Source organism: Hemicordylus capensis, chromosome 8, assembly GCF_027244095.1.
Source record: "Hemicordylus capensis ecotype Gifberg chromosome 8, rHemCap1.1.pri, whole genome shotgun sequence".
NCBI classification, from domain to species: domain Eukaryota; kingdom Metazoa; phylum Chordata; class Lepidosauria; order Squamata; family Cordylidae; genus Hemicordylus; species Hemicordylus capensis.
In genome coordinates this window covers 29,737,272-29,761,374 of record NC_069664.1, presented here as the reverse complement: position 1 = coordinate 29,761,374, position 24,103 = coordinate 29,737,272, and the positions used below count along the sequence as shown (strand labels likewise).

Here is a 24,103-nt window from a genome sequence, read left to right as displayed (position 1 = left end):
CTCCTTCTCCAGTTTTGAGATTCCTGTTCCTTGTTTCTCTTTCAGTCTTCTCCCGTGTTCTGCAGTAGGATCCACTATGTTTTTTTCTGTTGGGAGGGGGGAGTGTTTATTAATTATTTATTAACATATTTCTATACTGCCCAAAACTTGCATCACTGGGCGGTCTACAATTAAAATCATATAAACATTAAAATCATCTAAAACCCAACATTAAAAGAATTAAAACTATAAATCTAATTTAAAGCCTGGGTAAACAAATATGTCTTCAGTGCCTTTTTTAAAAAAGTTGAAGCATCTTTAATCTGTTCCCACTTTAAAATTTCTATCATCACTCCCCTTACCCCATGGCTAACTGGACAGCAAAGAATGAGGTTTAGAGGGCCACCAGAGTTGTCATAACATCCTAAACACAAGAATAACAGACTTTAAAGCTTTTGACATCAAAACATGGTCCCTTGCCTGATCAGAGTCATATCATGGGGTATCCTCACCCAGCCGGAGGACCTTCGCAACATATCAGGTCATTCAGCAGTCAGAAATGGCATTCACCTATTAGACCTCCTTTCCTACGAAGGAACCAGAAAGAGAACCAAAGACTGGGGCCAAGGCAGAACAGAGAAGCTGATTTAAAACTAGTCACGGCCAGTGTTCCCTGTAAGAGGGATTCCCAGATGTTGTTGACTACAACTCCCATAATTTCTAAGCAAAAGCCGTAGCAGCTGGGGATTCTGGGAGTTGTAGTGAACGAAACCTGGGGATCCGCCTTAGAAGCAACACTGGTCATGACATTAAGTGGAAAGCCCACTACATCTACTATATCTTAGGGGATACAAAGAGCAATGCGTGGAAGAGACATGAAGAAAGCCAACAAGAAAGTAGCAATTCAAAAACTTACCCTCCAATCAGTGCAATAACTGGCAGAGACATGAAGTCAGCTACCAAAAAAGGAGCATTTGAGCAAATTTAGTAACCATCGTTTTGATTATATCACTGTTCTTCACTTCTAATTCTTTGGAGCAGATCTTCTACCCAACGTCTCCAGATATCAGGCCCATGAAAATCCTTTTCTTTCTTTGTGTCTTTAATATATCTTCTGTCTGACGTTTCTTCCAAATGTGCCTGAAAGAAGATCTTTCTACCTCTAATAATGTTAAATGTTAATCACAGTAATACATGGAATAGACATGAAGTCAGCAATAAAAAAGGAGCACTTCAACAGATTTCATGACCAAACAGTTCAATACATAGTAAAGATATAAACTCAGCCACCAAAAAAGAGCTCTCAAGGAAATTTAAGGTCCCTTCAGTTCAATTCGTGGCAGAGACATGAAGTCAGCCACTAAGAGAAAAATACTCCAGGAAATATTCTCTCCTATCAGTTGAATTCATGGCAGAGACATGAAGTCAGCCACCAAGAGAGAAGCCCTCCAAGAAATATTCTATCCTATCACTACAATTCATGGCAGAGACATGAAATCAGCCACCAAAAACTGAGCACTTCAAGAAAACTTAGTCCCCAATCAATTATTTACGTAACGATCCTTTTTTCCCCTTCTCTTTGGAGCAGATCTTCCTCTTTATCTTCTCCCGTTTTCTTGTCCCCTGATGATCCTTTTCCCCCTCTCTGTCTTCCACACAATTTCAGTATTAGGTTTCATCCTGATCTCTGTGCTTCGGTATAAAAAAAATGAAAAAATAATAAATTTCAACATCTTTAGCTTTTCTCTTTTTGGTTACTTTTTCTCTACCCACCTAAAATCCCCAGTTGAGCGCACAGGGCAGAATGCCCCGTGGAGTGTCGGTTCACTGAACTGCCTAAAGGCAATATCTAAAGGAACAATATGCTTCTACATTTAAATCATATTTCCTTACCTGAACAGAGCTCTCCCATTGTAGTTCTTGGTCAGCAGGACTTTGCAATCGGGTTGCAACGCTGGCAGCTGGCAGATGTGTCACGCCCGTGTCTTGCCGTCTTTTCTTCGTCAGGTCTTGGAACAGTAAGTAATAAAAACACTCGATTTATCTACATGAATTTGACAGTAATACATGCCAGAGACAAGAGGTGAGTCACCAAGAGAGAAGCATTCCAGGCAATACTCTCTCCTATGAGTACAATTCATGGCAGAGACATGAAGTCAGGCGCCAAGAGACAAGCCCTCCAGGCAATACTCTGTCCTTTCAGTACAATTCGTGGCAGAGACATGAAGTCAGCCACCAAGAGAGAAGACCTCCAGGAAATACTCTGTCCTATCCATACAATTCGTGGCAGAGACATGAAGTCAGCCACAAAGAGAAACATATTCCAAGCAATACTCTGTCCTATGAGTTCAATTCATGGCAAAGACATGAAGTCAGCCACCAAGAGAGAAGCCCTCCAGGAAATTTTCTGTCCTATCTGTACAATTCGTGGCAGAGACATGAAGTCAGCCAACAAGAGAGAAGCCCTCCAAGCAATAATCTGTCCTATCAGTACAATTTGTGGCAGAGACATGAAGTCAGCCACTAAGAGACAAGCCCTCCAGGCAATAATCTGTCTTATCCGTACAATTCATGGCAGAGACATTAAGTCAGCCACCAAGAGAGAAGCCCTCCAGGCAATAATCTGTCCTTTCAGTACAATTCGTGGCAGAGACATGAAGTCAGCCACCAAAAGAAAAATATTCCAAGCAATACTCTGTCCTGTTAGTTCAATTCATGGCAGAGACATGAAGTCAGCCACCAATAGAGAAGCCCTCCAGGAAATATTCTGTCCTATCCATACAATTTATGGCAGAGACATGAAGTCAGCCACCAAGAGAGAAGCAATCCAGCAAATATTCTGTCCTATCTGTACTATTCATGGCAGAGACATGAAGTCAGCCAGCAAGAGAAAAATAGTCCAGGCAATACTCTGTCCTATTAGTACAATTCGTGGCAGAGACATGAAGTCAGCCACCAAGAGAGAAGCCCTCCAGGAAATATTCTGTCCTATCCGTACAATTCGTGGCAGAGACATGAAGTCAGCCACTAAGAGACAAGCCCTCCAGGCAATACTCTGTCCTATCTGTACAATTCATGGCAGAGACATGAAGTCAGCCACCAAGAGAAAAATATTCCAAGCAATACTCTGTCCTGTTAGTTCAATTCATGGCAGAAACATGAAGTCAGCCACCAAGAGAGAAGCCCTCCAGGAAATATTCTGTCCTCTCCGTACAATTCATGGCATAGACATGAAGTCAGCCACCAAAAACTGTGCACTTCAAGAAAACCTAATCCCCAATCACTTCTTTACGTCACTGTCCTTTTTTCCCTTCTCTTTGGAGCAGATCTTCTTCTTCATCTTCTTCCGTTTTCTTTTCCCCTGATGATCCTTTTTTTCCTCTCTGTCTTCCACAGATGTCCGGTATTAAGTTTCTTCCTGATCTCTTTTCTGCAATCTAAAAATATTGAAAAAATAATAAATTTCAGCATGTTTAGTTTTTCCCCTTTTGGCTATTTTTCTCCCCCCCCCCCACATCCCCAATTCAACGCACCGGGCAGAATGCCCCATGGGGTGTCTGTCACCTGAACTTCGTAAGGCACTATCTAGAGGACCTTTATGCTTCTACATTTAAATCATATTTCCTTACCTGAACAGAGCTCTCCCATTGTAGTTCTTGGTCAGCAGGCCTTCGCAATCGGCTTCCAACGCTGGCAGCTGGCAGAGGTGTCACATCCGTGTCTTCCCGTCTTTTCATCGTCAGGTCTCGGAACAGTATGTTCTAAACACACTCGATTTTTCTAACATGTATTTCACAGAAATACATGGCAGCGACTTGAAGTCAGCCACCAAGAGAGAAGCAATCCAGGCAATATTCTGTCCTATGAGTTCAATTCAGGGCAAAGACATTAAGACAGCAACCAAGAGAGAAGCAATCCAGGAAATATTCTGTCCTATCAGTACAATTTGTGGCAGAGACATGAAGTCAGCCAGCAAGAGAAAAATAGTCCAGGCTATACTCTGTCCTATTAGTACAATTCGTGGCAGAGACATGAAGTCAGCCACCAAGAGAAAAATATTCCCAGCAATACTCTTTCCTATGAGTTCAATTCATGGCAGAGACATGAAGTCAGCCACCAAGAGAAAAATATTCCCAGCAATACTCTTTCCTAAGAGTTCAATTAATGGCAGAGACATGAAGTCAGCCACCAAGAGAGTAGCAATCCAGGAAATGTTCTTTCCTATCAGTACAATTTGTGGCAGAGACATGAAGTCAGCCACTAAGAGATAAGCCCTCCAGGCAATAATCTGTCCTATCAGTACAATTTGTGGCAGAGACATGAAGTCAGCCACTTAGAGACAATCCCTCCAGGCAATACTCTGTCCTACCTGTACAATTCATGGCAGAGACATGAAGTCAGCCACCAAGAGAGAAGCAATCCAGGAAATATTCTGTCCTATCAGTACAATTTGTGGCAGAGACATGAAGTCAGCCACCAAGAGAAAAATATTCCAAGCAATACTCTTTCCTATGAGTTCAATTCATGACAGAGACATGAAGTCAGCCACCAAGAGAGTAGCAATCCAGGAAATGTTCTTTCCTATCAGTACAATTTGTGGCAGAGACATGAAGTCAGCCACTAAGAGACAAGCCCTCCAGGCAATAATCTGTCCTATCAGTACAATTTGTGGCAGAGACATGAAGTCAGCCACCAAGAGAAAAATATTCAAAGCAATACTCTGTCTTATGAGTTCAATTCATGGCAGAGACATGAAGTCAGCCACCAAGAGAGAAGCAATCCAGGAAATATTCTGTCCTATCAGTACTATTCATGGCAGAGACATGAAGTCAGCCACCAAGAGAAAAATATTCCAAGCAATACTCTGTCCTGTTAGTTCAATTCATGGCAGAGACATGAAGTCAGCCACTAAGAGACAAGCCCTCCAGGCAATAATCTGTCCTATCTGTACAATTCATGGCAGAGACATGAAGTCAGCCACTAAGAGACAAGCCCTCCAGGCAGTACTCTGTCCTATCAGTACAATTTGTGGCAGAGACATGAAGTCAGCCACCATGACAAAAATATTCCAAGCAATACTCTTTCCTATGAGTTCAATTCATGGCAGAGACATGAAGTCAGCCACCAAGAGAGAAGCAATCCAGGAAATGTTCTTTCCTATCAGTACAATTTGTGGCAGAGACATGAAGTCAGCCACTAAGAGACAAGCCCTCCAGGCAGTACTCTGTCCTATCAGTACAATTTGTGGCAGAGACATGAAGTCAGCCACCATGAGAAAAATATTCCAAGCAATACTCTGTCCTGTTAGTTCAATTCATGGCAGAGACATGAAGTCAGACACCAAGAGAGAAGCCCTCCAGGAAATATTCTGTCCTATCCGTACAATTCATGGCAGAGACATGAAGTCAGCCATCAAAAACTGAGCACTTCAAGAAAACCTAGTTCCCAATCACTTCTTTACGTCACTGTCCTTTTCCCCTTCTCTTTGGAGCAGATCTTCTTCTTCATCTTCTTCCGTTTTCTTGTCCCCTGATGATTCTTTTTTTCCTCTCTGTCTTCCACAGATGTCCGGTATTAGGTTTCTTCCTGGTCTCTTTTCTTCAATCTAAAAATATTGAAAAAATAATAAATTTCAGCATGTTTAGTTTTTACCATTTGGCTTCTTTTTCTCTCCCCCCCCCCGCCACATCCCCAATTCAGCACACCGGGCAGAATGCCCCATGGGGTGTCTGTTACCTGAACTTCCTAAGGCACTTTCTAGAGGACCTATATGCTTCTACAGTTAAATCATATTTCCTTACCTGAACAGAGCTCTCCCATGGTAGTTCTTGGTCAGCAGGCCTTCGCAATCGGCTTCCAACGCTGGCAGCTGGCAGAGGTGTCACACCCGTGTCTTCCCGTCTTTTCTTCGTCAGATCTCGGAACAGTATGTACTAAACACACTCGATTTTTCTAACATGTATTTCACAGAAATACATGGCAGCGACATGAAGTCAGCCACCAATAGAGAAGCACTCCAGGCAATAATCTGTCCTATCCGTACAATTCATGGCAGAGACATGAAGTCAGCCACCAAGAGAAAAATATTCCAAGCAATACTCTTTCCTATGAGTTCAATTCATGGCAGAGACATGAAGTCAGCCACCAAAAGAAAAATATTCCAAGCAATACTCTGTCCTGTTAGTTCAATTCAAGGCAGAGACATGAAGTCAGCCACCAAGAGAGAAGACCTCCAGGAAATATTCTGTCCTATCTGTACAATTCGTGGCAGAGACATGAAGTCAGCCACTAAGAGACAAGCCCTCCAGGCAATAATCTGTCCTATCTGTACAATTCATGGCAGAGACATGAAGTCAGCCACCAAGAGAAAAATATTCCAAGCAATACTCTTTCCTATGAGTTCAATTCAAGGCAGAGACATGAAGTCAGCCACCAAGAGAGAAACCCTCCAGGAAATATTCTGTCCTATCCGTACAATTCATGGCAGAGACATGAAGTCAGCCACTAAGAGACAAGCCCTCCAGGCAATAATCTGTCCTATCCGTACAATTCATGGCAGAGACATGAAGTCAGCCACCAAGAGAGAAGCAATCCAGGAAATATTCTGTCCTATCAGTACAATTGGTGGCAGAGACATGAAGTCAGCCACCAAGAGAAAAATATTCCAAGCAATACTCTTTCCTATGAGTTCAATTCATGGCAGAGACATGAAGTCAGCCACCAAAAGAAAAATATTCCAAGCAATACTCTGTCCTCTTAGTTCAATTCAAGGCAGAGACATGAAGTCAGCCACCAAGAGAGAAACCCTCCAGGAAATATTCTGTCCTATCCGTACAATTCATGGCAGAGACATGAAGTCAGCCACTAAGAGACAAGCCCTCCAGGCAATAATCTGTCCTATCCGTACAATTCATGGCAGAGACATGAAGTCAGCCACCAAGAGAGAAGCAATCCAGGAAATATTCTGTCCTATCAGTACAATTTGTGGCAGAGACATGAAGTCAGCCACCAAGAGAAAAATATTCCAAGCAATACTCTTTCCTATGAGTTCAATTCATGGCAGAGACATGAAGTAAGCCACCAAGAGAGTAGCAATCCAGGAAATGTTCTTTCCTATCAGTACAATTTGTGGCAGAGACATGAAGTCAGCCACTAAGAGACAAGCCCTCCAGGCAATAATCTGTCCTATCAGTACAATTTGTGGCAGAGACATGAAGTCAGCCACTAAGAGACAAGCCCTCCAGGCAGTACTCTGTCCTATCAGTACAATTTGTGGCAGAGACATGAAGTCAGCCACCATGAGAAAAATATTCCAAGCAATACTCTGTCCTGTTAGTTCAATTCATGGCAGAGACATGAAGTCAGACACCAAGAGAGAAGCCCTCCAGGAAATATTCTGTCCTATCCGTACAATTCATGGCAGAGACATGAAGTCAGCCACCAAAAACTGAGCACTTCAAGAAAACCTAGTTCCCAATCACTTCTTTACGTCACTGTCCTTTTCCCCTTCTCTTTGGAGCAGATCTTCTTCTTCATCTTCTTCCGTTTTCTTGTCCCCTGATGATCCTTTTTTTCCTCTCTGTCTTCCACAGATGTCCGGTATTAGGTTTCTTCCTGGTCTCTTTTCTTCAATCTAAAAATATTGAAAAAATAATAAATTTCAGCATGTTTAGTTTTTACCATTTGGCTTCTTTTTCTCTCCCCCCCCCCGCCACATCCCCAATTCAGCTCACCGGGCAGAATGCCCCATGGGGTGTCTGTTACCTGAACTTCCTAAGGCACTTTCTAGAGGACCTATATGCTTCTACAGTTAAATCATATTTCCTTACCTGAACAGAGCTCTCCCATGGTAGTTCTTGGTCAGCAGGCCTTCGCAATCGGCTTCCAACGCTGGCAGCTGGCAGAAGTGTCACACCCGTGTCTTCCCTTCTTTTCTTCGTCAGATCTCGGAACAGTATGTACTAAACACACTCGATTTTTCTAACATGTATTTCACAGAAATACATGGCAGCGACATGAAGTCAGCCACCAATAGAGAAGCACTCCAGGCAATAATCTGTCCTATCCGTACAATTCATGGCAGAGACATGAAGTCAGCCACCAAGAGAAAAATATTCCAAGCAATACTCTTTCCTATGAGTTCAATTCATGGCAGAGACATGAAGTCAGCCACCAAGAGAAAAATATTCCCAGCAATACTCTTTCCTATGAGTTCAATTCATGGCAGAGACATGAAGTCAGCCACCAAGAGAGAAGCAATCCAGGAAATATTCTGTCCTATGAGTTCAATTCATGGCAGAGACATGAAGTCAGCCACCAAAAGAAAAATATTCCAAGCAATACTCTGTCCTGTTAGTTCAATTCAAGGCAGAGACATGAAGTCAGCCACCAAGAGAGAAGACCTCCAGGAAATATTCTGTCCTATCTGTACAATTCGTGGCAGAGACATGAAGTCAGCCACTAAGAGACAAGCCCTCCAGGCAATAATCTGTCCTATCTGTACAATTCATGGCAGAGACATGAAGTCAGCCACCAAGAGAAAAATATTCCAAGCAATACTCTTTCCTATGAGTTCAATTCATGGCAGAGACATGAAGTCAGCCACCAAAAGAAAAATATTCCAAGCAATACTCTGTCCTCTTAGTTCAATTCAAGGCAGAGACATGAAGTCAGCCACCAAGAGAGAAACCCTCCAGGAAATATTCTGTCCTATCCGTACAATTCATGGCAGAGACATGAAGTCAGCCACTAAGAGACAAGCCCTCCAGGCAATAATCTGTCCTATCCGTACAATTCATGGCAGAGACATGAAGTCAGCCACCAAGAGAGAAGCAATCCAGGAAATATTCTGTCCTATCAGTACAATTTGTGGCAGAGACATGAAGTCAGCCACCAAGAGAAAAATATTCCAAGCAATACTCTTTCCTATGAGTTCAATTCATGGCAGAGACATGAAGTCAGCCACCAAGACAGTAGCAATCCAGGAAATGTTCTTTCCTATCAGTACAATTTGTGGCAGAGACATGAAGTCAGCCACTAAGAGACAAGCCCTCCAGGCAATAATCTGTCCTATTAGTACAATTTGTGGCAGAGACATGAAGTCAGCCACTAAGAGACAAGCCCTCCAGGCAGTACTCTGTCCTATCAGTACAATTTGTGGCAGAGACATGAAGTCAGCCACCATGAGAAAAATATTCCAAGCAATACTCTGTCCTGTTAGTTCAATTCATGGCAGAGACATGAAGTCAGACACCAAGAGAGAAGCCCTCCAGGAAATATTCTGTCCTATTTGTACAATTCATGGCAGAGACATGAAGTCAGCCACCAAAAACTGAGCACTTCAAGAAAACCTAGTTCCCAATCACTTCTTTACGTCACTGTCCTTTTCCCCTTCTCTTTGGAGCAGATCTTCTTCTTCATCTTCTTCCGTTTTCTTGTCCCCTGATGATCCTTTTTTTCCTCTCTGTCTTACACAGATGTCCGGTATTAGGTTTCTTCCTGGTCTCTTTTCTTCAATCTAAAAATATTGAAAAAATAATAAATTTCAGCATGTTTAGTTTTTACCATTTGGCTTCTTTTTCTCTCCCCCCCCCCCGCCACATCCCCAATTCAGCGCACCGGGCAGAATGCCCCATGGGGTGTCTGTTACCTGAACTTCCTAAGGCACTTTCTAGAGGACCTATATGCTTCTACAGTTAAATCATATTTCCTTACCTGAACAGAGCTCTCCCATGGTAGTTCTTGGTCAGCAGGCCTTCGCAATCGGCTTCCAACGCTGGCAGCTGGCAGAGGTGTCACACCCGTGTCTTCCCGTCTTTTCTTCGTCAGATCTCGGAACAGTATGTACTAAACACACTCGATTTTTCTAACATGTATTTCACAGAAATACATGGCAGCGACATGAAGTCAGCCACCAATAGAGAAGCACTCCAGGCAATAATCTGTCCTATCCGTACAATTCATGGCAGAGACATGAAGTCAGCCACCAAGAGAAAAATATTCCAAGCAATACTCTTTCCTATGAGTTCAATTCATGGCAGAGACATGAAGTCAGCCACCAAGAGAAAAATATTCCCAGCAATACTCTTTCCTATGAGTTCAATTCATGGCAGAGACATGAAGTCAGCCACCAAGAGAAAAATATTCCAAGCAATACTCTTTCCTATGAGTTCAATTCATGGCAGAGACATGAAGTCAGCCACCAAGAGAGAAGCAATCCAGGAAATATTCTGTCCTATGAGTTCAATTTGTGGCAGAGACATGAAGTCAGACACCAAGAGAAAAATATTCCAAGCAATACTCTGTCCTGTTAGTTCAATTCAAGGCAGAGACATGAAGTCAGCCACCAAGAGAGAAGACCTCCAGGAAATATTCTGTCCTATCCGTACAATTCGTGGCAGAGACATGAAGTCAGCCACTAAGAGACAAGCCCTCCAGGCAATAATCTGTCCTATCTGTACAATTCATGGCAGAGACATGAAGTCAGCCACCAAGAGAAAAATATTCCAAGCAATACTCTGTCCTGTTAGTTCAATTCATGGCAGAGACATGAAGTCAGCCACTAAGAGACAAGCCCTCCAGGCAATAATCTGTCCTATCCGTACAATTCATGGCAGAGACATGAAGTCAGCCACCAAGAGAGAAGCAATCCAGGAAATATTCTGTCCTATCAGTACAATTTGTGGCAGAGACATGAAGTCAGCCACCAAGAGAAAAATATTCCAAGCAATACTCTTTCCTATGAGTTCAATTCATGGCAGAGACATGAAGTCAGCCACCAAGAGAGTAGCAATCCAGGAAATGTTCTTTCCTATCAGTACAATTTGTGGCAGAGACATGAAGCCAGCCACTAAGAGACAAGCCCTCCAGGCAATAATCTGTCCTATCAATACAATTTGTGGCAGAGACATGAAGTCAGCCACTAAGAGACAAGCCCTCCAGGCAGTACTCTGTCCTATCAGTACGATTTGTGGCAGAGACATGAAGTCAGCCACCATGAGAAAAATATTCCAAGCAATACTCTGTCCTGTTAGTTCAATTCATGGCAGAGACATGAAGTCAGACACCAAGAGAGAAGCCCTCCAGGAAATATTCTGTCCTATCCGTACAATTCATGGCAGAGACATGAAGTCAGCCACCAAAAACTGAGCACTTCAAGAAAACCTAGTTCCCAATCACTTCTTTACGTCACTGTCCTTTTCCCCTTCTCTTTGGAGCAGATCTTCTTCTTCATCTTCTTCCGTTTTCTTGTCCCCTGATGATCCTTTTTTTCCTCTCTGTCTTCCACAGATGTCCGGTATTAGGTTTCTTCCTGGTCTCTTTTCTTCAATCTAAAAATATTGAAAAAATAATAAATTTCAGCATGTTTAGTTTTTACCATTTGGCTTCTTTTTCTCTCCCCCCCCCCCCCCCGCCACATCCCCAATTCAGCGCACCGGGCAGAATGCCCCATGGGGTGTCTGTTACCTGAACTTCCTAAGGCACTTTCTAGAGGACCTATATGCTTCTACAGTTAAATCATATTTCCTTACCTGAACAGAGCTCTCCCATGGTAGTTCTTGGTCAGCAGGCCTTCGCAATCGGCTTCCAACGCTGGCAGCTGGCAGAGGTGTCACACCCGTGTCTTCCCGTCTTTTCTTCGTCAGATCTCGGAACAGTATGTACTAAACACACTCGATTTTTCTAACATGTATTTCACAGAAATACATGGCAGCGACATGAAGTCAGCCACCAATAGAGAAGCACTCCAGGCAATAATCTGTCCTATCCGTACAATTCATGGCAGAGACATGAAGTCAGCCACCAAGAGAAAAATATTCCAAGCAATACTCTTTCCTATGAGTTCAATTCATGGCAGAGACATGAAGTCAGCCACCAAGAGAAAAATATTCCCAGCAATACTCTTTCCTATGAGTTCAATTCATGGCAGAGACATGAAGTCAGCCACCAAGAGAGAAGCAATCCAGGAAATATTCTGTCCTATGAGTTCAATTTGTGGCAGAGACATGAAGTCAGCCACCAAGAGAAAAATATTCCAAGCAATACTCTTTCCTATGAGTTCAATTCATGGCAGAGACATGAAGTCAGCCACCAAAAGAAAAATATTCCAAGGAATACTCTGTCCTGTTAGTTCAATTCAAGGCAGAGACATGAAGTCAGCCACCAAGAGAGAAGACCTCCAGGAAATATTCTGTCCTATCCGTACAATTCGTGGCAGAGACATGAAGTCAGCCACTAAGAGACAAGCCCTCCAGGCAATAATCTGTCCTATCTGTACAATTCATGGCAGAGACATGAAGTCAGCCACCAAGAGAAAAATATTCCAAGCAATACTCTTTCCTATGAGTTCAATTCATGGCAGAGACATGAAGTCAGCCACCAAAAGAAAAATATTCCAAGCAATACTCTGTCCTCTTAGTTCAATTCAAGGCAGAGACATGAAGTCAGCCACCAAGAGAGAAACCCTCCAGGAAATATTCTGTCCTATCCGTACAATTCATGGCAGAGACATGAAGTCAGCCACTAAGAGACAAGCCCTCCAGGCAATAATCTGTCCTATCCGTACAATTCATGGCAGAGACATGAAGTCAGCCACCAAGAGAGAAGCAATCCAGGAAATATTCTGTCCTATCAGTACAATTTGTGGCAGAGACATGAAGTCAGCCACCAAGAGAAAAATATTCCAAGCAATACTCTTTCCTATGAGTTCAATTCATGGCAGAGACATGAAGTCAGCCACCAAGAGAGTAGCAATCCAGGAAATGTTCTTTCCTATCAGTATAATTTGTGGCAGAGACATGAAGTCAGCCACTAAGAGACAAGCCCTCCAGGCAATAATCTGTCCTATCAGTACAATTTGTGGCAGAGACATGAAGTCAGCCACTAAGAGACAAGCCCTCCAGGCAGTACTCTGTCCTATCAGTACAATTTGTGGCAGAGACATGAAGTCAGCCACCATGAGAAAAATATTCCAAGCAATACTCTGTCCTGTTAGTTCAATTCATGGCAGAGACATGAAGTCAGCCACCAAGAGAGAAGCCCTCCAGGGAATATTCTGTCCTATCCGTACAATTCATGGCAGAGACATGAAGTCAGCCACCAAAAACTGAGCACTTCAAGAAAACCTAGTTCCCAATCACTTCTTTACGTCACTGTCCTTTTCCCCTTCTCTTTGGAGCAGATCTTCTTCTTCATCTTCTTCCGTTTTCTTGTCCCCTGATGATCCTTTTTTTCCTCTCTGTCTTCCACAGATGTCCGGTATTAGGTTTCTTCCTGGTCTCTTTTCTTCAATCTAAAAATATTGAAAAAATAATAAATTTCAGCATGTTTAGTTTTTACCATTTGGCTTCTTTTTCTCTCTCCCCCACCCCCCGCCACATCCCCAATTCAGCGCACCGGGCAGAATGCCCCATGGGGTGTCTGTTACCTGAACTTCCTAAGGCACTTTCTAGAGGACCTATATGCTTCTACAGTTAAATCATATTTCCTTACCTGAACAGAGCTCTCCCATGGTAGTTCTTGGTCAGCAGGCCTTCGCAATCGGCTTCCAACGCTGGCAGCTGGCAGAGGTGTCACACCCGTGTCTTCCCGTCTTTTCTTCGTCAGATCTCGGAACAGTATGTACTAAACACACTCGATTTTTCTAACATGTATTTCACAGAAATACATGGCAGCGACATGAAGTCAGCCACCAATAGAGAAGCACTCCAGGCAATAATCTGTCCTATCCGTACAATTCATGGCAGAGACATGAAGTCAGCCACCAAGAGAAAAATATTCCAAGCAATACTCTTTCCTATGAGTTCAATTCATGGCAGAGACATGAAGTCAGCCACCAAGAGAAAAATATTCCCAGCAATACTCTTTCCTATGAGTTCAATTCATGGCAGAGACATGAAGTCAGCCACCAAGAGAAAAATATTCCAAGCAATACTCTTTCCTATGAGTTCAATTCATGGCAGAGACATGAAGTCAGCCACCAAGAGAGAAGCAATCCAGGAAATATTCTGTCCTATGAGTTCAATTTGTGGCAGAGACATGAAGTCAGACACCAAGAGAAAAATATTCCAAGCAATACTCTTTCCTATGAGTTCAATTCATGGCAGAGACATGAAGTCAGCCACCAAAAGAAAAATATTCCAAGCAATACTCTGTCCTGTTAGTTCAATTCAAGGCAGAGACATGAAGTCAGCCACCAAGAGAGAAGACCTCCAGGAAATATTCTGTCCTATCCGTACAATTCGTGGCAGAGACATGAAGTCAGCCACTAAGAGACAAGCCCTCCAGGCAATAATCTGTCCTATCTGTACAATTCATGGCAGAGACATGAAGTCAGCCACCAAGAGAGAAGCAATCCAGGAAATATTCTGTCCTATCAGTACAATTTGTGGCAGAGACATGAAGTCAGCCACCAAGAGAAAAATATTCCAAGCAATACTCTTTCCTATGAGTTCAATTCATGGCAGAGACATGAAGTCAGCCACCAAGAGAGTAGCAATCCAGGAAATGTTCTTTCCTATCAGTACAATTTGTGGCAGAGACATGAAGTCAGCCACTAAGAGACAAGCCCTCCAGGCAGTACTCTGTCCTATCAGTACAATTTGTGGCAGAGACATGAAGTCAGCCACCATGAGAAAAATATTCCAAGCAATACTCTGTCCTGTTAGTTCAATTCATGGCAGAGACATGAAGTCAGACACCAAGAGAGAAGCCCTCCAGGAAATATTCTGTCCTATTTGTACAATTCATGGCAGAGACATGAAGTCAGCCACCAAAAACTGAGCACTTCAAGAAAACCTAGTTCCCAATCACTTCTTTACGTCACTGTCCTTTTCCCCTTCTCTTTGGAGCAGATCTTCTTCTTCATCTTCTTCCGTTTTCTTGTCCCCTGATGATCCTTTTTTTCCTCTCTGTCTTCCACAGATGTCCGGTATTAGGTTTCTTCCTGGTCTCTTTTCTTCAATCTAAAAATATTGAAAAAATAATAAATTTCAGCATGTTTAGTTTTTACCATTTGGCTTCTTTTTCTCTCCCCCCCCCCCCGCCACATCCCCAATTCAGCGCACCGGGCAGAATGCCCCATGGGGTGTCTGTTACCTGAACTTCCTAAGGCACTTTCTAGAGGACCTATATGCTTCTACAGTTAAATCATATTTCCTTACCTGAACAGAGCTCTCCCATGGTAGTTCTTGGTCAGCAGGCCTTCGCAATCGGCTTCCAACGCTGGCAGCTGGCAGAGGTGTCACACCCGTGTCTTCCCGTCTTTTCTTCGTCAGATCTCGGAACAGTATGTACTAAACACACTCGATTTTTCTAACATGTATTTCACAGAAATACATGGCAGCGACATGAAGTCAGCCACCAATAGAGAAGCACTCCAGGCAATAATCTGTCCTATCCGTACAATTCATGGCAGAGACATGAAGTCAGCCACCAAGAGAAAAATATTCCAAGCAATACTCTTTCCTATGAGTTCAATTCATGGCAGAGACATGAAGTCAGCCACCAAGAGAAAAATATTCCCAGCAATACTCTTTCCTATGAGTTCAATTCATGGCAGAGACATGAAGTCAGCCACCAAGAGAAAAATATTCCAAGCAATACTCTTTCCTATGAGTTCAATTCATGGCAGAGACATGAAGTCAGCCACCAAGAGAGAAGCAATCCAGGAAATATTCTGTCCTATCAGTACAATTTGTGGCAGAGACATGAAGTCAGACACGAAGAGAAAAATATTCCAAGCAATACTCTTTCCTATGAGTTCAATTCATGGCAGAGACATGAAGTCAGCCACCAAAAGAAAAATATTCCAAGCAATACTCTGTCCTGTTAGTTCAATTCAAGGCAGAGACATGAAGTCAGCCACCAAGAGAGAAGACCTCCAGGAAATATTCTGTCCTATCCGTACAATTCGTGGCAGAGACATGAAGTCAGCCACTAAGAGACAAGCCCTCCAGGCAATAATCTGTCCTATCTGTACAATTCATGGCAGAGACATGAAGTCAGCCACCAAGAGAAAAATATTCCAAGCAATACTCTGTCCTGTTAGTTCAATTCATGGCAGAGACATGAAGTCAGCCACTAAGAGACAAGCCCTCCAGGCAATAATCTGTCCTATCCGTACAATTCATGGCAGAGACATGAAGTCAGCCACCAAGAGAGAAGCAATCCAGGAAATATTCTGTCCTATCAGTACAATTTGTGGCAGAGACATGAAGTCAGCCACCAAGAGAAAAATATTCCAAGCAATACTCTTTCCTATGAGTTCAATTCATGGCAGAGACATGAAGTCAGCCACCAAGAGAGTAGCAATCCAGGAAATGTTCTTTCCTATCAGTACAATTTGTGGCAGAGACATGAAGCCAGCCACTAAGAGACAAGCCCTCCAGGCAATAATCTGTCCTATCAATACAATTTGTGGCAGAGACATGAAGTCAGCCACTAAGAGACAAGCCCTCCAGGCAGTACTCTGTCCTATCAGTACAATTTGTGGCAGAGACATGAAGTCAGCCACCATGAGAAAAATATTCCAAGCAATACTCTGTCCTGTTAGTTCAATTCATGGCAGAGACATGAAGTCAGACACCAAGAGAGAAGCCCTCCAGGAAATATTCTGTCCTATTTGTACAATTCATGGCAGAGACATGAAGTCAGCCACCAAAAACTGAGCACTTCAAGAAAACCTAGTTCCCAATCACTTCTTTACGTCACTGTCCTTTTCCCCTTCTCTTTGGAGCAGATCTTCTTCTTCATCTTCTTCCGTTTTCTTGTCCCCTGATGATCCTTTTTTTCCTCTCTGTCTTCCACAGATGTCCGGTATTAGGTTTCTTCCTGGTCTCTTTTCTTCAATCTAAAAATATTGAAAAAATAATAAATTTCAGCATGTTTAGTTTTTACCATTTGGCTTCTTTTTCTCTCCCTCCCCCCCCGCCACATCCCCAATTCAGCGCACCGGGCAGAATGCCCCATGGGGTGTCTGTTACCTGAACTTCCTAAGGCACTTTCTAGAGGACCTATATGCTTCTACAGTTAAATCATATTTCCTTACCTGAACAGAGCTCTCCCATGGTAGTTCTTGGTCAGCAGGCCTTCGCAATCGGCTTCCAACGCTGGCAGCTGGCAGAGGTGTCACACCCGTGTCTTCCCGTCTTTTCTTCGTCAGATCTCGGAACAGTATGTACTAAACACACTCGATTTTTCTAACATGTATTTCACAGAAATACATGGCAGCGACATGAAGTCAGCCACCAATAGAGAAGCACTCCAGGCAATAATCTGTCCTATCCGTACAATTCATGGCAGAGACATGAAGTCAGCCACCAAGAGAAAAATATTCCAAGCAATACTCTTTCCTATGAGTTCAATTCATGGCAGAGACATGAAGTCAGCCACCAAGAGAAAAATATTCCCAGCAATACTCTTTCCTATGAGTTCAATTCATGGCAGAGACATGAAGTCAGCCACCAAGAGAAAAATATTCCAAGCAATACTCTTTCCTATGAGTTCAATTCATGGCAGAGACATGAAGTCAGCCACCAAGAGAGAAGCAATCCAGGAAATATTCTGTCCTATGAGTTCAATTTGTGGCAGAGACATGAAGTCAGACACCAAGAGAAAAATATTCCAAGCAATACTCTTTCCTATGAGTTCAATTCATGGCAGAGACATGAAGTCAGCCACCAAAAGAAAAATATTCCAAGCAATACTCTGTCCTGTTAGTTCAATTCAAGGCAGAGACATGAAGTCAGCCACCAAGAGAGAAGACCTCCAGGAAATATTCTGTCCTATCCGTACAATTCATGGCAGAGACATGAAGTCAGCCACTAAGAGACAAGCCCTCCAGGCAATAATCTGTCCTATCTGTACAATTCATGGCAGAGACATGAAGTCAGCCACCAAGAGAAAAATATTCCAAGCAATACTCTGTCCTGTTAGTTCAATTCATGGCAGAGACATGAAGTCAGCCACTAAGAGACAAGCCCTCCAGGCAATAATCTGTCCTATCCGTACAATTCATGGCAGAGACATGAAGTCAGCCACCAAGAGAGAAGCAATCCAGGAAATATTCTGTCCTATCAGTACAATTTGTGGCAGAGACATGAAGTCAGCCACCAAGAGAAAAATATTCCAAGCAATACTCTTTCCTATGAGTTCAATTCATGGCAGAGACATGAAGTCAGCCACCAAGAGAGTAGCAATCCAGGAAATGTTCTTTCCTATCAGTACAATTTGTGGCAGAGACATGAAGCCAGCCACTAAGAGACAAGCCCTCCAGGCAATAATCTGTCCTATCAATACAATTTGTGGCAGAGACATGAAGTCAGCCACTAAGAGACAAGCCCTCCAGGCAGTACTCTGTCCTATCAGTACAATTTGTGGCAGAGACATGAAGTCAGCCACCATGAGAAAAATATTCCAAGCAATACTCTGTCCTGTTAGTTCAATTCATGGCAGAGACATGAAGTCAGACACCAAGAGAGAAGCCCTCCAGGAAATATTCTGTCCTATTTGTACAATTCATGGCAGAGACATGAAGTCAGCCACCAAAAACTGAGCACTTCAAGAAAACCTAGTTCCCAATCACTTCTTTACGTCACTGTCCTTTTCCCCTTCTCTTTGGAGCAGATCTTCTTCTTCATCTTCTTCCGTTTTCTTGTCCCCTGATGATCCTTTTTTTCCTCTCTGTCTTCCACAGATGTCCGGTATTAGGTTTCTTCCTGGTCTCTTTTCTTCAATCTAAAAATATTGAAAAAATAATAAATTTCAGCATGTTTAGTTTTTACCATTTGGCTTCTTTTTCTCTCCCCCCCCCCCGCCACATCCCCAATTCAGCGCACCGGGCAGAATGCCCCATGGGGTGTCTGTTACCTGAACTTCCTAAGGCACTTTCTAGAGGACCTATATGCTTCTACAGTTAAATCATATTTCCTTACCTGAACAGAGCTCTCCCATGGTAGTTCTTGGTCAGCAGGCCTTCGCAATCGGCTTCCAACGCTGGCAGCTGGCAGAGGTGTCACACCCGTGTCTTCCCGTCTTTTCTTCGTCAGATCTCGGAACAGTATGTACTAAACACACTCGATTTTTCTAACATGTATTTCACAGAAATACATGGCAGCGACATGAAGTCAGCCACCAATAGAGAAGCACTCCAGGCAATAATCTGTCCTATCCGTACAATTCATGGCAGAGACATGAAGTCAGCCACCAAGAGAAAAATATTCCAAGCAATACTCTTTCCTATGAGTTCAATTCATGGCAGAGACATGAAGTCAGCCACCAAGAGAAAAATATTCCCAGCAATACTCTTTCCTATGAGTTCAATTCATGGCAGAGACATGAAGTCAGCCACCAAGAGAAAAATATTCCAAGCAATACTCTTTCCTATGAGTTCAATTCATGGCAGAGACATGAAGTCAGCCACCAAGAGAGAAGCAATCCAGGAAATATTCTGTCCTATGAGTTCAATTTGTGGCAGAGACATGAAGTCAGACACCAAGAGAAAAATATTCCAAGCAATACTCTTTCCTATGAGTTCAATTCATGGCAGAGACATGAAGTCAGCCACCAAAAGAAAAATATTCCAAGCAATACTCTGTCCTGTTAGTTCAATTCAAGGCAGAGACATGAAGTCAGCCACCAAGAGAGAAGACCTCCAGGAAATATTCTGTCCTATCCGTACAATTCGTGGCAGAGACATGAAGTCAGCCACTAAGAGACAAGCCCTCCAGGCAATAATCTGTCCTATCTGTACAATTCATGGCAGAGACATGAAGTCAGCCACCAAGAGAAAAATATTCCAAGCAATACTCTGTCCTGTTAGTTCAATTCATGGCAGAGACATGAAGTCAGCCACTAAGAGACAAGCCCTCCAGGCAATAATCTGTCCTATCCGTACAATTCATGGCAGAGACATGAAGTCAGCCACCAAGAGAGAAGCAATCCAGGAAATATTCTGTCCTATCAGTACAATTTGTGGCAGAGACATGAAGTCAGCCACCAAGAGAAAAATATTCCAAGCAATACTCTTTCCTATGAGTTCAATTCATGGCAGAGACATGAAGTCAGCCACCAAGAGAGTAGCAATCCAGGAAATGTTCTTTCCTATCAGTACAATTTGTGGCAGAGACATGAAGCCAGCCACTAAGAGACAAGCCCTCCAGGCAATAATCTGTCCTATCAATACAATTTGTGGCAGAGACATGAAGTCAGCCACTAAGAGACAAGCCCTCCAGGCAGTACTCTGTCCTATCAGTACAATTTGTGGCAGAGACATGAAGTCAGCCACCATGAGAAAAATATTCCAAGCAATACTCTGTCCTGTTAGTTCAATTCATGGCAGAGACATGAAGTCAGACACCAAGAGAGAAGCCCTCCAGGAAATATTCTGTCCTATCCGTACAATTCATGGCAGAGACATGAAGTCAGCCACCAAAAACTGAGCACTTCAAGAAAACCTAGTTCCCAATCACTTCTTTACGTCACTGTCCTTTTCCCCTTCTCTTTGGAGCAGATCTTCTTCTTCATCTTCTTCCGTTTTCTTGTCCCCTGATGATCCTTTTTTTCCTCTCTGTCTTCCACAGATGTCCGGTATTAGGTTTCTTCCTGGTCTCTTTTCTTCAATCTAAAAATATTGAAAAAATAATAAATTTCAGCATGTTTAGTTTTTACCATTTGGCTTCTTTTTCTCTCCCCCCCCCCCCCGCCACATCCCCAATTCAGCGCACCGGGCAGAATGCCCCATGGGGTGTCTGTTACCTGAACTTCCTAAGGCACTTTCTAGAGGACCTATATGCTTCTACAGTTAAATCATATTTCCTTACCTGAACAGAGCTCTCCCATGGTAGTTCTTGGTCAGCAGGCCTTCGCAATCGGCTTCCAACGCTGGCAGCTGGCAGAGGTGTCACACCCGTGTCTTCCCGTCTTTTCTTCGTCAGATCTCGGAACAGTATGTACTAAACACACTCGATTTTTCTAACATGTATTTCACAGAAATACATGGCAGCGACATGAAGTCAGCCACCAATAGAGAAGCACTCCAGGCAATAATCTGTCCTATCCGTACAATTCATGGCAGAGACATGAAGTCAGCCACCAAGAGAAAAATATTCCAAGCAATACTCTTTCCTATGAGTTCAATTCATGGCAGAGACATGAAGTCAGCCACCAAGAGAAAAATATTCCCAGCAATACTCTTTCCTATGAGTTCAATTCATGGCAGAGACATGAAGTCAGCCACCAAGAGAAAAATATTCCAAGCAATACTCTTTCCTATGAGTTCAATTCATGGCAGAGACATGAAGTCAGCCACCAAGAGAGAAGCAATCCAGGAAATATTCTGTCCTATGAGTTCAATTTGTGGCAGAGACATGAAGTCAGACACCAAGAGAAAAATATTCCAAGCAATACTCTTTCCTATGAGTTCAATTCATGGCAGAGACATGAAGTCAGCCACCAAAAGAAAAATATTCCAAGCAATACTCTGTCCTGTTAGTTCAATTCAAGGCAGAGACATGAAGTCAGCCACCAAGAGAGAAGACCTCCAGGAAATATTCTGTCCTATCCGTACAATTCGTGGCAGAGACATGAAGTCAGCCACTAAGAGACAAGCCCTCCAGGCAATAATCTGTCCTATCTGTACAATTCATGGCAGAGACATGAAGTCAGCCACCAAGAGAAAAATATTCCAAGCAATACTCTGTCCTGTTAGTTCAATTCATGGCAGAGACATGAAGTCAGCCACTAAGAGACAAGCCCTCCAGGCAATAATCTGTCCTATCCGTACAATTCATGGCAGAGACATGAAGTCAGCCACCAAGAGAGAAGCAATCCAGGAAATATTCTGTCCTATCAGTACAATTTGTGGCAGAGACATGAAGTCAGCCACCAAGAGAAAAATATTCCAAGCAATACTCTTTCCTATGAGTTCAATTCATGGCAGAGACATGAAGTCAGCCACCAAGAGAGTAGCAATCCAGGAAATGTTCTTTCCTATCAGTACAATTTGTGGCAGAGACATGAAGCCAGCCACTAAGAGACAAGCCCTCCAGGCAATAATCTGTCCTATCAATACAATTTGTGGCAGAGACATGAAGTCAGCCACTAAGAGACAAGCCCTCCAGGCAGCACTCTGTCCTATCAGTACAATTTGTGGCAGAGACATGAAGTCAGCCACCATGAGAAAAATATTCCAAGCAATACTCTGTCCTGTTAGTTCAATTCATGGCAGAGACATGAAGTCAGCCACCAAGAGAAAAATATTCCAAGCAATACTCTGTCCTGTTAGTTCAATTCATGGCAGAGACATGAAGTCAGCCACCAAGAGAGAAGCCCTCCAGGAAATATTCTGTCCTATCCGTACAATTCATGGCAGAGACATGAAGTCAGCCACCAAAAACTGAGCACTTCAAGAAAACCTAGTTCCCAATCACTTCTTTACGTCACTGTCCTTTTCCCCTTCTCTTTGGAGCAGATCTTCTTCTTCATCTTCTTCCGTTTTCTTGTCCCCTGATGATCCTTTTTTTCCTCTCTGTCTTCCACAGATGTCCGGTATTAGGTTTCTTCCTGGTCTCTTTTCTTCAATCTAAAAATATTGAAAAAATAATAAATTTCAGCATGTTTAGTTTTTACCATTTGGCTTCTTTTTCTCTCCCCCCCCCCCGCCACATCCCCAATTCAGCGCACCGGGCAGAATGCCCCATGGGGTGTCTGTTACCTGAACTTCCTAAGGCACTTTCTAGAGGACCTGTATGCTTCTACAGTTAAATCATATTTCCTTACCTGAACAGAGCTCTCCCATTGTAGTTCTTGGTCAGCAGGCCTTCGCAATCGGCTTCCAACGCTGGCAGCTGGCAGAGGTGTCACACCCGTGTCTTCCCGTCTTTTCTTCGTCAGGTCTCGGAACAGTATGTACTAAACACACTCGATTTTTCTAACATGTATTTCACAGAAATACATGGCAGCGACATGAAGTCAGCCACCAATAGAGAAGCACTCCAGGCAATAATCTGTCCTATCCGTACAATTCATGGCAGAGACATGAAGTCAGCCACCAAGAGAAAAATATTCCAAGCAATACTCTTTCCTATGAGTTCAATTCATGGCAGAGACATGAAGTCAGCCACCAAGAGAAAAATATTCCCAGCAATACTCTTTCCTATGAGTTCAATTCATGGCAGAGACATGAAGTCAGCCACCAAGAGAGAAGCAATCCAGGAAATATTCTGTCCTATGAGTTCAATTTGTGGCAGAGACATGAAGTCAGCCACCAAGAGAAAAATATTCCAAGCAATACTCTTTCCTATGAGTTCAATTCATGGCAGAGACATGAAGTCAGCCACCAAAAGAAAAATATTCCAAGGAATACTCTGTCCTGTTAGTTCAATTCAAGGCAGAGACATGAAGTCAGCCACCAAGAGAGAAGACCTCCAGGAAATATTCTGTCCTATCCGTACAATTCGTGGCAGAGACATGAAGTCAGCCACTAAGAGACAAGCCCTCCAGGCAATAATCTGTCCTATCTGTACAATTCATGGCAGAGACATGAAGTCAGCCACCAAGAGAAAAATATTCCAAGCAATACTCTTTCCTATGAGTTCAATTCATGGCAGAGACATGAAGTCAGCCACCAAAAGAAAAATATTCCAAGCAATACTCTGTCCTCTTAGTTCAATTCAAGGCAGAGACATGAAGTCAGCCACCAAGAGAGAAACCCTCCAGGAAATATTCTGTCCTATCCGTACAATTCATGGCAGAGACATGAAGTCAGCCACTAAGAGACAAGCCCTCCAGGCAATAATCTGTCCTATCCGTACAATTCATGGCAGAGACATGAAGTCAGCCACCAAGAGAGAAGCAATCCAGGAAATATTCTGTCCTATCAGTACAATTTGTGGCAGAGACATGAAGTCAGCCACCAAGAGAAAAATATTCCAAGCAATACTCTTTCCTATGAGTTCAATTCATGGCAGAGACATGAAGTCAGCCACCAAGAGAGTAGCAATCCAGGAAATGTTCTTTCCTATCAGTATAATTTGTGGCAGAGACATGAAGTCAGCCACTAAGAGACAAGCCCTCCAGGCAATAATCTGTCCTATCAGTACAATTTGTGGCAGAGACATGAAGTCAG

General features: G+C 43.1%; 1 protein-coding gene and 1 long non-coding RNA gene across 3 annotated transcripts in view; one reads left to right on the top strand and one right to left on the bottom strand.

The window, feature by feature from the left end:
* Positions 1 to 459: 459 nt before the first annotated feature.
* LOC128334045 (uncharacterized) lies at positions 460 to 5,639 on the bottom strand. Of its 2 annotated transcripts, XR_008311163.1 has the most exons (4): positions 3,609 to 5,637; positions 1,873 to 3,416; positions 896 to 1,671; positions 460 to 566 (listed from the first exon to the last, which is right to left on the bottom strand). It is a non-coding gene; the product is annotated as an uncharacterized LOC128334045 (long non-coding RNA). The 2 variants fall into 2 exon arrangements; XR_008311162.1 differs by having other exon boundaries at positions 460 to 1,671; positions 3,609 to 5,639.
* A 1,407-nt stretch (positions 5,640 to 7,046) lies between these two features.
* The window catches only part of LOC128333835 (putative small proline-rich protein 5), a 38,731-nt gene continuing 21,674 nt past the window's right edge, over positions 7,047 to 24,103 (top strand). The window contains exons 1-19 of the mRNA XM_053269854.1: positions 7,047 to 7,051; positions 7,572 to 7,578; positions 7,923 to 7,933; positions 9,456 to 9,462; positions 9,808 to 9,818; positions 11,269 to 11,275; positions 11,625 to 11,635; positions 13,230 to 13,236; positions 13,585 to 13,595; positions 14,902 to 14,908; positions 15,255 to 15,265; positions 16,788 to 16,794; positions 17,141 to 17,151; positions 18,674 to 18,680; positions 19,026 to 19,036; positions 20,559 to 20,565; positions 20,913 to 20,923; positions 22,518 to 22,524; positions 22,870 to 22,880. Coding sequence (XP_053125829.1) covers positions 7,047 to 7,051; positions 7,572 to 7,578; positions 7,923 to 7,933; positions 9,456 to 9,462; positions 9,808 to 9,818; positions 11,269 to 11,275; positions 11,625 to 11,635; positions 13,230 to 13,236; positions 13,585 to 13,595; positions 14,902 to 14,908; positions 15,255 to 15,265; positions 16,788 to 16,794; positions 17,141 to 17,151; positions 18,674 to 18,680; positions 19,026 to 19,036; positions 20,559 to 20,565; positions 20,913 to 20,923; positions 22,518 to 22,524; positions 22,870 to 22,880 — 167 coding nt within the window. The remainder of the gene's footprint in view (positions 7,052 to 7,571; positions 7,579 to 7,922; positions 7,934 to 9,455; positions 9,463 to 9,807; positions 9,819 to 11,268; positions 11,276 to 11,624; positions 11,636 to 13,229; positions 13,237 to 13,584; positions 13,596 to 14,901; positions 14,909 to 15,254; positions 15,266 to 16,787; positions 16,795 to 17,140; positions 17,152 to 18,673; positions 18,681 to 19,025; positions 19,037 to 20,558; positions 20,566 to 20,912; positions 20,924 to 22,517; positions 22,525 to 22,869; positions 22,881 to 24,103) is intronic.